Here is a 13,509-nt window from a genome sequence, read left to right on the forward strand (position 1 = left end):
TATATAGTTACTATTATTCGATGATTGTGTGGTGTGATCATGACTATATAATTAGACTAACTTTGGCTAACTTTATTACTTTCTAGTTTCTTTATGACTCAAAAGCTCAGTTGCACTACTTTCCTCAGGAATAACTTTTGTTAAAGCCCAAAAAGAATTTCAATAAGCAATTCACAGTTTTAATCAGAAAAGTATTACTGGCATTACATTAATATTTTACAGTCATTTACATAAAGCATAAGAAAAGCTATCCATCTGCTACCACAAGACAAAATACATACAGAACCGCATCACAGAAAAAGACGAAGACCTACATCTGAAGTCCAACATAAATAAACGTAATCAATTTCCCAAGCTGACAGTGCATTGTAAATTATTTACAACATATAAATAGGTGAAACACTACTCCAGGTCCATTGAAAAAAACCAAAATGGCATCACAGAAGAAAAATGGCACAGCATAGCTTTCTATTACCCACACTACAACTGAATGAATGAAATGCAAGAGGAGATGTGCCAAGTTACTTGATACTTGCTAGTCAGCTTAATCAGATACTCTCAATTTCCTGCAGGATGGATAACAAACACTGTTCTGCTGCTTACTGCACACCACGTCTACTAAAATATTTTCTGAGGTAGAATGATCCCTAAAGCCATCTAATAACACAAGGGGTCTGGAACCACACAACCTGACATAATGTAAGAGAAGGAGCTCCAAATAAAAATAATTAATTAAAAGATATGTTCAAGGCATCACATGGGTAACTGAGATAGTAAATTATAAGGTTATGATGACAGATACCCAAGTTTCTGACTATCCTTAATTGTAACCCTACCATGTAATAACCCAACACCTGACTTCGTGCTCCTGACTGCCATCTGCCCTTATTTAAAAAAAAAATCCTAAAACTTCAGAAGAGTTCAAAAAGTTTTTCTGAAGTGTTACCTCAATATCAGAAAGCCATTTTATTTTCAACAAACTGAAATAATTAAGAATAGAATTCATCCTTTAATGACATGCATTTCTGTGAAGAAAGGTTAATAAAGGATGAGCGAGATTATTGCCATAAAGAACAAGGATTTAACAGAATTTCTGAAATGTTTCAATGTTATTGAAAATACTATTAACCTTTGATAGTTCAGAAAGATATACGTATGAGGTACTACTTACTTGCACAGCAAGCTGACTAAAAATCTTATTATCATCAGTAACATGACATTAATTTTCTGCCTAACTTTATTCATATATTAGCATAGATATGCATTTTATTAATCATCATCTCACTTGCTTCATCCAGCTAAAATTTTCATCCATTAGAGATGTATATTTTTAGGAGAAACTAAAAAGATTTTCTCTTTAGTTTTTTCTTTAATAAGGATACACTGAAGAAAATAACAGTGATGGTGAGGAATGTGAGAACCAAGAGACCAAGAAAGCCAAGCCACCTCCCTTATAGGTTTGCCCCTAACTGAAATTCTTTAGCCTCTGCCCAAGTTACAGTGACAATGAAGAAAAACTAGCCATTTTTCTCTCCCTTCAAAAAAAAAACAAAAAAAAACTGATGAGATAAAAGATAGGAAAAAATATATAAAGCACAAAAAAAAAAAAAAAAGCCACACAAAACAACCATGTTGACTTTCCCTACAATAACTAATATTTAGGGCTTTGTTAGGTCACAGCTATCAGCCATGGTGTAAATTCCCCATTTTCATTGCCTTCACTAATAAACTGTTTTCAAAAGAAGAAAAAACAGGCATTGGTGTTCAGGCCTACTAAATAAAGCCAAGAAAAAAGCTTCATGTTTTTTGACCTCAACATGACCTCTCAGACCACTTCTTAAAGTACCCAGAAATTCTTAGAAATCAATACTTTGAATCAAGAATTTTACCTCAAAGTAATATGAATTTTAAATAACTAACCTTTTTGCAATTTCTAGCTCCTCTCTGCTCCATTTTTGGCACTGATTTCTTACTGTTTCAAATTAAAGCCAGCTCCCAAGATGCATTTCTTAGCACTACTTATTTTCTTATTCCTAAAGGAAAATTGCTCCACCTTTTTCATTTTTACCTTGATTTTCTACCCTTATGTAGTATCACGTTTTTCCTCAAATTCCCATTAAATATGAATTAAAACTTGCAAAAAAGAGAAAAATTATTAATTTTTTTAAAGGAAAGTTTTCTTACTAAAAATTCCTCAAAATATTTTTTAGTAAAGACATTTATGGGTGATACCTACTATCTCCTGTTCCTCTTCTAGAGACAATCTGGATAATACTGGGGAGGTCCTAATAAAAGGAGAGCACTCTTTGTGTCAAGTAATTTTGTCTAGTCAATCTCCTTCAATAGCTAGCATCCAAGGTATTTAAAAAATATATATATATACTGATTAGTTTAATTTTTCAGAATTACACAAGCATAAAAATTTGCACTTGAAGTATCTAATATACCAAAAAACCTAGAAAACCTAAATATTCTAAATTGCTAGATACATTCTTTCCAGAGCCACGCTCCTCTCACAAAGATCACTTTGTTTTGCGTCTGGGTGCTTCCAGTTCTTCTCTTCTTCCTTCCCCCTGTCCTCATGCTACTCACAGTCCCTCTGTGCTACGCCCAGGATCCAGGCAAAGGGGAAGTTCAAGAACCAGGTGTGTTTTTTTTACTGGGCAAGCTGGAGCCAGACCTCTTGCAATAATAGAAAATGCCCAACCTGGAGACATGGGAATACAGTTGCTCCCCTCGTCATCACAGGAACACGCTGTACAGAAACCACAGTCCCATGACTCAGAGCACATCTCAACTAAGAAGCTCCGAGATGATCCTCTCTCTCTCCACTGAGCACAGGGAACTTGAAACTACATTCCTGACTGCTTCTTGACATTTCCTTCTCCCTATGCAAGCTTAAGTCCATCCAATCCAATTGTGCCTTACTCCCTTTCACTGTCCTTTTGATTTTTCAGGCAGTCTCTGCTTTTCATCCCATCCTGTGCCAGGATGGGATTTTTCCTCTACACTAAGTGCCCACTATTATGTAGCTGCTGAAAGTCAAAATGAATACCAGGAAAATAAAAAACAGTATTCAAGGAAATGGTGATACTCTCTCTCTTTTTAATCTTGCCAGCAGTAGTGAGAGAGAGGACAGACAACTTCACTGAGGGGAGATTATCGTAATACTTCCTGTCATACCGTGAAAATTATTTTTTTTCCTTTGTTTTATAAATATTAATGTACCAACAGAAGAATTTTCAGTATTAGAATCATGGTTTGAGAAAGTGCTATTCACAATTAAGTTATAACCTACATACTCCCAGATTCCAGAAGGAAAGCACATCAAAATCAAAATGCTTCCCACAGAAGATAACTGAAAAAGTCTAAAAACAGTCACACTGCTTTCTGTGGCATTCTTTGGACACATGTTCAATGATTCAGTTCATTAGTAGCATTGAGTCCGAGCTCTATTTTTTAAAAGCTAAGCATGAAAGTAGTATCTTACCTTGTGTCTCTAATGAGAGGCGCACTTCCCAGTTTAAAACAGATCTTTTCCCCACCACAAGATGTTTGCCTTAAAGAAAAGCTTTCTGCCAGATCAAACCCTATAAAATAGAACACAATATGATACAATTTAATGGAATTTAAAAACCATAAGTAAATAATCATTTTTAGCATACTTGAATACAAGCCTACTAGCATTTCTGGAATACAGACTGACAAGCTATTTTGAAAAGTAAAACTTGAACTCTGAGAATCTTTCAATATTCCTTTTATTAAAACTATTAATGCAAAATTCACTTGGTAGATGACTTCAAAGGCTGAAAAATGAATTTGCTAGTTCTTTTAATATCTGAATTGATAAGAATGCAGGATGATTGGGGAAATAATGGAAATTAGTCTGGTTGCCAAACTTGAACCAATACTTTTGAGGAAAAACATGATCTGATTTTAATGTCACCTTCCTGAGAGCAGCAGCAGCTTTTGGTGCTTGGGGGTGGCATTCTGTCCTAACCTTTCAGTTTTAAAGCCAGCTTCAGTCAGACTATGATTATATCCAGTAATCATTACCAGCTAATTAATATAGATACCCAAATTAGCTTGGTCATTTACCTGATACACCATGACCGTCTCTGCGGATTTGTTTGAGATGACGGGCAGCTGTTTTCATTACAGGACACACAGCACCTTTAAGAGAACAGAGTTTAGTATCTATTGTAAAATGTTATCAAACTAACAGGAATTGAACAAACTATCATGACAATTATGGCAATATTGACAGAAATGTTTCTTTTGTTTCTTTAGGATATGAAAAGCAGCAATAAAGAAAGCTACAAAATCTAAACAAGAGCGGATTTTATACTACACTTCCAATAATATAAGCAGATAGAATTTGTACCACATTTTAATTCAGCTGCCTGTAGTTAAAGTTCATATAAACAATATAGTCAGAAGAAAACCATTAAATTCTTACCATGCTGCTTCCATTTACAACACTCTACAAAGCATTAATGTCTGTTCCAAGTTCTTTTTGCATTTCTCATTATATCAACAGAAAATATTTTCCCCAGTTCATTAATATGAAACATTATATTTTGGGGGGAAAAAGCTTCTAAATTAAGTAGGGTAGTAAGTTTGAATCAAAGTATTTTGGTAAGCAAACAGTTTTGAAATTTGTAACATGGTAAACTGAAGTTAAATTTAACTGAATCCTTAGATAAGACACTGTATTATTAATGTGTAATATTATTATTATTACTTTTTACTTGCATTAAGTCCTTTATGCTCTTTTTTACTAGATATATAGGAATGCCCACTTTTAAAAAGGAAATACAGAAAAATTTCACTTTTGTGCAGGGGTCAGAAATAAGGTTTTAACAGGTTTTGCAAATAGTCCTGCTAAATCCTAAAAAAAATAGCAAATCAAAGATGACATGTTATGGTATTTGGTCTGTCAGCTTATCAAGCACAGAGCTTTGCAAGCTGATGCAATTTAAAAGATGCCCAAGGTGCATCTCAAGTTGTTTAACAGTGAAGGTCAAGGTGCTTTCTGAAGCATTAGTTCAATTAAAAAAGTACAGAATGTCCTACCATTAACCTGGAAATAATGTTTCATAAGAGCATCCAGACCAAACACTGGTATGAAAAACAGCTATATTTTTAATCTTAAAGCATGTGAAATTTGTCATTCATTCTAGTTGTTATGTAGAAAGCATATTAGCCTTCAAAACTCTTCAATGCTATAAAATATATTTCAGTATTTGATCTGGATTAAGAATGGGTAACTGGAAATAACTAGTAAAAGTGAAACTATATAATACAGACATAAAGACACCTCCTGATAATATGGTTAATGGAAGCTATGTCAACTCTTTAAAGAACAGATCAGGCAAAACACTTGTCTTTTGGGGTTTTTTTGTAAGATTCAGTAAGTTCCATGTGCTTCACATGTAAAATTACAGTTACAACTAACAATTGACTACTACAAGTAACACCACAGATTAATTTACTTCTAAGGCTCTAAGAGAATAAATTTTTTCTTTCCTTCCTATAGATCCACAAATACATGGATGTGCATGTTTTTCACTGTACAGATAGAGTTTCATGATAAATGAGGTGAAACATATGCATGAAAAACTCTGTAAATTCCCTTTCCCTAGAAAAGACGCCGAACTGTAAAGAATATTCATGTTGAAAACTCTGAAGTGAAATCTTTCATCATTCTTGGTTAGCAGGAAGTTTTATACAGTGAGAAAAGCCTTCAGTGGAATTACACAGCAACATAGCAATTTCAATACCCCAGTTGATATATACACACGGAGCACGGGACAGAAACAGGTTCACCTTAGATACCCTTCAGTTTACAAACCTCGAACTTCAATCAAATTCAGATTATCAAGCTATAGAATTCTATATACAGCCTCTCTAAAACAACGAATGTTGTTAGGGTACATTTACATAACTATAGCTCTAAGAAATAATCTGGTGTACAGGAAGCCATTTATGGCTGAAATCACGAAAGATTGTCAGACATACGCGGACAGAAGATTTCTTAAATCTACTTGTTTCCTAAGGGTTTTTTTCAAAATTATTCAATAAATTTTAAAGATTCTCTTTTTGGTTACGGACTTGACAGTAGTTATTAGAGCAGACAGAAAGTACTTATTGCTGATTTTACCCTAAACTGATGTAAACTTTAGAGAAGCTGGGACACAAGTGTGCTTTTTTTTTTCAGCATTAACTTACATGAGCGTTGAGCATTGAAAGACTAGAAAGTTCAAGCCTCTTCCCCACACCCACTTTCTTCCAAGTCCAAATAAAGACTCAAGCCTTAATTTTTGTGTTATCCAGATGATAGCAATGATTCCTCACATGCCACAGACTGGACCATGACCCTATTTTTATCAGTGGCATAACAGTCACAGCACAGACAGGTCACTTAAGTGTTAGTTATTTGTTTGTATCCCACATCCCCCCCAGAAGAACTGAAAGAGTTACAGTGAATCTTCTATTGCATGCTGCTGATGCCCTTCTTTAGTTCAGTGCTATTCCTTTCACCACAGAGCCAAGGGAAAACTCTCAAATAACAAGACCAAACCCTCTCCATACCAAGACTGACAACTTTCATTACTATAGAGTGATGAAAATTCTTTCTACAGTTACAGTTTGTATAGTTAACCTCTTCCACGATTTTTAGTACTGTTAGCAGATCCTCAAATTTTATTTAGTCTGAGAAAAAACAGGCAATTTGCCCATTCAATATGTGGGCAGCTGAATGACTTAATGACTTAAGGTCTACCTTAAGATATTCAGGAAAGAAAAAGAGCAAGATAAACCCTTACTGTTAATCCAGTGGGAAACCATGAACCTACCTGGCCTGTTAAAATACATTACTGTAAAATTCATTAAAGAGTAATAAGAACAAGCTTACATTTATACACTAGATTGCTCTGCACATGATAAAGCTTCATTTATGTGGACTGAATTTAAAAATTCATATTAAACCAGTGATATCAGAGGCCAAGTTATCTTTCAATTAATGAGTTTACCTACCCATACAAAAAATTTGGCCTGAATCTTTACAAATCAAGGAGTCCTAGCTACAAGCTAATTAATATAAAAGCAATCCAATAATCTTGAAAATATTAATTTATGCAGACCAAGCAGGTACATCATAGATCATTGTCTTTTCTCTTACCACTAAGAATAGTAGGAATTTTTTTCTTTGTTTTCTAATATTATGAAAAAAAAAAGGCATTGCATCTAGACATATCTGTTGCAACATGCAATGGTACATTTTAAATTCCTGGAATGATCAGGACATCTGTTGAAGCATGCTGCAACTTCCATCTAGGCACCATGCTCAGCTTTCCATGCCATGTGAATGAGGACAGAAGAGACTGAGGTGTGCTGTGGTGTGGGGTGCTTTAGTCCCCCTCTTACATATACCTTTTGTTTGCACTTCCTGAGTGGGAACTGGAACTTCCAATGAGCAGTCTTGTCTTATCCAGATTATTGTAACCTGCAGTGGCTAGATTTGCTTCACAAGTACCCATGTGTTACTTTATAATTAAACTTCATGTTCAGATTAAGTTTTTAGCTGCCATCTACCACCACTGACATGAACATTGCAAAGGAACTGAAGCTTCCATCAGTAACCAGCCCAATGAATGTAGTCAAACAGCAAAGCCCAACCTAATGCATACCCACATCCTAAGTCAACTCAAGCTTCAGGCAGAAACAAAAGATTTTTCTCATACTCTTACTGGATCAGGCTTCAGAAACACACAGACATAGGCAACCTTTTCAGAGCTAGCCACACACTTGCAAATATCAGCAGTGATATCCAGCGAGTCCATTTCAAATGTATTCATACTGAAGATAAGCAGATCCAGCTGGCTTGCTTTCAAATAAGGTCAAGAATTCAGCTTTCCTACATATCTGTAGCCTCAAGTACACAGACACCAGGAAATAAGATGCGATTTTTATTTTTTTTGGTTATTCTGTTATTTTACCCTGTAAAGAAGATTATATTACATTACTATGTATAAGTTAATTAAGACAAGGGTGGGAAGAATGAAGGGAACATGATACAGTTAAAGAAGTGAATTTCCAGTCTGCTGACTATTTAGACGGTTATGAAGTAATGTAACAGCATTGGCACGCAGAAGGAAGAAATCCAAGCAATGGAGTTCAAGGATTAGGATACTCATGCTGGACCCCTGGAGAACTATATTCTCCCATGAAGTGGAGTAAGCAGTAAAAGCAGAAGTTAATATTATTTGAGGCAACCAGCACCAGTTCACCAAGGGCAGGTCTTGCAAGACTAAATCAGTGGCCTTGTACAACTGACTACATCAGTGGACAAGGGAAGAACTGTGCATGTCATCTGGATTTCTGCATGGCCTTTGATATGGTCCTCAAAATATCTCTGAACTGTAGAGGCTGGGATGTGATGTGTGGACTGCTTGGAGGATGAAGAATTGGTTGGACAGTCACATCCAGAGTGGTCAGCTCCTCAGCGTCCAGATGGAAATCAGTGATGAGTGGTGTCCTGTTTGGGACCAATGTTATTCAATTAATTAATGACATAGATGGAGAGATTGAGTGCACCCTCACCACATTTGTAGATGACACCAAGCTGAGTGATGCAGTTGACACACCTGAAGGAAAGGATGGCATCCAGAGGGACCTGGAGAAGTTTGAGAATTGGGCTCATGGGAATCTTGTGAGGTTCAGTAACCTCATGAGGTGCTGCACCTGGGTCAGAGCAACGCTCAGTATCAAAACAGGCTGGTGGCTGAAGGAATTGAGAACAGCCCTAATGAGAAGGCTTTGAGAATGGATGAAAAGCTGGAGATCAGCTGACAATGTGTGCTCACAGCCCAGAAAACCAGTTATATCCTGGGCTACATTTAAAGCCAGTAGATCAAGAGCAGTGATTCCGCACATCAGTTCTCCCGAGAACACCCCCACCTTGACTACTGCATCCAGCTCCAGGGCCAAAACACAAGAAAGGTGTGGACAGGTGCAAAGGAAAGCCACAAAAACAATCAGAGAGCTCGGGCATCTCTGAGAGTTCAGCCTGGAGAAGAAAAGTCTCCAGGGAGACCTCACTCCAGCCTTCCAGCCAGTGGCCCTGTAACAAAGACGGGTACAGACTTTTTATCAGGACCTGTTGTGACAGGACAAGGGGTAACGGTTTTAAATAAAAGTGCTTCGATTTAGACTAGACTCAGTGGTGAAACACCAGAACAGGTTGCCCAGAGGGGTAGATTCCCCATCCCTGCAAATATTCAAGGCCAGGCTGGATTGGAATATCAAGAATATGAATGCACTGTATATGAGAGTTACTGCAGAATCATCATATTGATTTGGAGAAGTATCTAGATGTACTAAAACATTAAAACCAAAAAGCTGAACTGATTTGCATACTTGAAATCACTTACTGTATTTGGGTTAAAGTGCCCATCTAAAATCATGATCCATAGCCAATACTTTTCACAACACATTCCATGTCAAAAGGCAAGGAAAATTCACCATGCCTGACAGTCCCAGGACTCTGTTTATACTACATTTTTCATGGATTAGCAAGTGACTTTAAAAAACAGTAATTGTAAAAGAAAGTTGAAAATGAAGCAATGATCTGGGAATGAGACAGAATATTAATATTCTTAGTATAAAGCATTCAGGAATGATCAGATTAGAACTTCATGCGTCACTCTAGAAAAAGTTTACATCCACACTCAAACCCTAAATATTCCCAATAATAATAAGTTGACAACATGAAGAAAGTATTCTTGCAGTCAAATCAAAAATACGCCTGAGGAAAACTGCTGAACTCTCTTCCCTCAGATTTGCTATACTCCACTGTGAGAAGCAAGTGCTTCCTTCTAACGAACATTAAGCATATCAAAACATGAGAACTAAAAGAGATCCTCTGTGTGAATCTAATGCTTACTGGCACCCTCTGAGCATAAGGAGAGCTGCTCTGAGAAGATCTAGCATGCTCTCTCAGCCTTGATTTTTTCAGTACTGGTGTTTATTTATTACAATACTGGCCCAATGAATAAGTCACAAAGTATATTCAGCATGCCTACTCAGAAAGCTCTCCCTACATATGCACACAAGTCAATCCCTCCCCTAACACACTTCTTTCTCTCACCACCCTCAAATTAACTCTAGTCTACCCTTTTCCCATGTACTTGAAGCCATTCCTTTAGAGTCAAGTAAATCAGGTGAGAAATTTCAAGATGTAAATATAGTAATCTCAGATCCTACCTAAATGCGCTTTGCTGGAAAAGTTTCCATATTAGCCCAGAGAAATAAATGCTGTGCATATGTTGTTGAAGGAAGAAAACCAAAAAGATAGTCTAGGCAGATGTTAAAGGACAGGTGCTAATTTAGACAGAACTTGTACATGGCAGGGAACAAAGGTCCAAGAAAGAGTGACTGAATGAATGCAAGATAGGAAAAGCAAAACAAAAAAACACCCTTTAAATATTACTCTTCTCATGAAGACAGTACATTTCAAATTTGTAACAGATTCATTAGCATACAAATAATCAAACTGGAGCAAGAGGACTCGGTTCAGCTGAACAGAGCAGATTTAAAAAAAGGTTGGCAGAAAGATTCGTGCCACTTTTACTGCTGCTCCGCTACTGGGTCGATTCTTTCCCAGTTCCTGCTTTCTGGTCTATAACTTGCATTTCTCTTTTGGACAGCAACTATCCCTGCAAACTCTAATAGAGTCTCTTTCCTGCTATCAACTGGAGTTTAACTCTGGGCTTTACTCACACACCTGCTGTTGGCAGAGCTGCTCAAGCTGGCAGCTATCAGCTTGTTATTACTCACCATCTGCCTGTATCACCACAAACTGAAAAAATCTCTTTCAAGTGCACACCCTCAGTTATTCACAGGAGAGGCTCAATCCCTCCTTTTCTTCCTAGTTCAATTGGAACCCTATTTGATCCATTTGTGGCAATCAGGCTAAGGAAAACTGCAACTTCACTGCTGGCTGCTTAGCCACAAACTTCTAACAGAATGTAACACACAGCTCAGATACCTGTTTATTCAGGGTTCACTGTCTGCCACATCTTCTGTGGCTGGCTCAACTTTTACTAAGGCATCATTTCATTAGGAAAAAAATATATATAAAAGAAGAGAGACAATGCTTCCTGGAATTTTGTTTTACCATTTTTCAATCTATATCACTAGGGTACCTTCTGTACCATTTTAGCACTTTAAAAAACTTCCCTTCTGCAACCCACCACCTAGTAATGACAGAATAAACCCTATTTTTCTTCTTTCAGACAGAATAATTTCACAGCTAAGATGCAGGCTCTCTCTCTCAGAGGGGTTAAGAATAATTCATTAGCAGAGCACTTAGCCTCACTGCCCTAAAAATATAAAAAGAAAAAGACTTTGACTTAAATTCTGGCTCTTCACAATGCATTATTATTACCTCAGAGCCCACACATTACACTGATTATTTATTCATTATTACTACTTATAGTTTCCAGGGGTAGTAAAAGGATTATTTTCCTAGCCGTGGACTTTTAAATTTCTTGGGCCTGAGTTACAAATGCGTTATTGAGTGTGTGTGTAGTTTCTATTGTCTTTCCTAAGATTTCTAGAAAGGTACAGCATTACTAAGAGTTAATTTAATTTTTGAGAAAAAACCCAACTCAATTTGAATAGCAATACACATGTTCTCCTTGCTAATACTTGTAGGAAAATTATAGTACGTTGAAGTACTTCCTGAGGCTGAGCAACTGTAGAAAACTGATGTTCCATATTTGACAAGCACATATGATGTGTCTTTAAGACACAATTTACCACATTCTGGAGAGTTAATGTAGAGTTTAAGTGAGAGCACTAGATAACACGTGGAAAGCAAGAGAAAGAAGAAAACTGAGAAATATGAGAAAATTAGCAGAAGATGAGTAACAGCTTTTAAGTTAAACAATATCTTTCTATTCCTTTCCCCTATCTTCTTAGAAAAAAAGGGGGCTTTTTTCACTCTGTGTGAAACATATGATCCAGTCTAGGGATTGAGTACAGGTATGGTTAACATGCGTATTAGATTGTTCAGGTCAATGTGATAACTGGTCTGCTCTAATAAAGCCACATTATTTCATTCACAAAAGTTTTGCAAACTCTGATTTATAATCTTGTTTCGTATGGTAGGAAAAGAAAAGCACAAAACTAAATTCCTAGGAATTACAATTACCTCCAAACATGAATCTTCCAAGCCCAGGAAGCAGAAAGGCTGCTTTGGAACTGCTTCACACTTAGTTTCAAAAAATAGATTTAAAAGAACCTTGTATAATTTTATCTCTTCATATTATTTATTTACTATGTGCTCTTGTTATTTGCTAAAAATTTTTCACTACTGAGATTTACAGTTTTGGTTTGTGATGGGCAAGAAAAGTGGAAGTACCTGTCTGGTCACTGACAGCCACAGAAGTAGAAACAGGAAGGAGGAAGACTGCCATACAAAGCCAAACTATGCAGGATCCAATGCACTTCATCTCCCCCTGGACACATGTGAACAAACAGCTACAAATCTGAAACAACAACAAAAAAACCTTATTCAGAACAATCTTGTCTTATGCATCTCACCTCACCTTGTCAGAAAACTGTAAACAAGAACTTCTTAACTGTGAAGAGGAAGTTGCTACTCACATGCAAGTGTATAATTTATCTGTTTAAGGAGCTACAAAAAAATATTTATGCCAGTTTGGAAATAAATTATAAATATACTTCTTTCTAGTTCTTTATTAATAAACTCCAAAGTAACACCTTAGAAATACTAACTTGGAGATATTAACTGTAAAGGTACTGAATGTTCATTTCACTAGTAATTAATAATTTTCTTTTGTATTTCTCTCCAAATTATTTTTCAATTTTCAATATATTAGCTAAAGTGTTTGGTGTCATAACACTTAAGAGTGACTGCTGAAGTAGTCCTCAAATGGAACAAAGGGAACATGCAATTGTTTGCGTTTAACCACAAAAGAAACCAAAATGCGGTATTTCTCCAGCCTGCAAAGTGCTTAGAGCAGCCAATATTGAATTTCCAGTTTAAACCTCACAAAAGTACAAGCTTCAAAAGCACAAACTGGTACTGTCATTGGAGGACAAAAGCTTCCTTCTAAGCCAATACTGACACATAAATGCACACGAATTGAATGAAACACAGAAAACGTCTAATATTTTTCTAATCGCATTTTCTGTAAGAAAATCAAATCACATACCTAAGATACAATTTTTATCATTATTTTCGCAAGGTACCTTATTCATCATCAAAGCTATTCTGCCATGCACTGACAGCAACTACACCATGATTAACTTTCCTAGCCTTCCCACCAGCAGCAAAGCGAATTCATGTTCAAATAAATTATCATTTAATTTCCTGCACCTGCTTTACAAGCAGGCATCGGGAACTCGGGAGAGCTGCCGCTCCGGAGGTCTGGTTCTCTGAAGGGCTCGGATCTCCACCACCGCCAGCCCCGGGCACGG

At 36.5% G+C, this 13,509-nt stretch overlaps 1 protein-coding gene across 1 annotated transcript in view; it reads right to left on the reverse strand.

The window, feature by feature from the left end:
• The window catches only part of COL19A1 (collagen type XIX alpha 1 chain), a 183,709-nt gene extending 170,222 nt beyond the window's left edge, over positions 1-13,487 (reverse strand). The window contains exons 1-4 of the mRNA XM_033054946.1: positions 13,409-13,487; positions 12,428-12,554; positions 4,099-4,173; positions 3,491-3,590 (exon numbers count right to left, since the gene is read on the reverse strand). Of these exons, the coding sequence (XP_032910837.1) occupies positions 3,491-3,590; positions 4,099-4,173; positions 12,428-12,518 (266 nt within the window). The 5' untranslated portion in view covers positions 12,519-12,554; positions 13,409-13,487. The remainder of the gene's footprint in view (positions 1-3,490; positions 3,591-4,098; positions 4,174-12,427; positions 12,555-13,408) is intronic.
• Between the last annotated feature and the right edge of the window lie 22 nt (positions 13,488-13,509).

Source organism: Catharus ustulatus, chromosome 3, assembly GCF_009819885.2.
Source record: "Catharus ustulatus isolate bCatUst1 chromosome 3, bCatUst1.pri.v2, whole genome shotgun sequence".
NCBI lineage: Eukaryota > Metazoa > Chordata > Aves > Passeriformes > Turdidae > Catharus > Catharus ustulatus.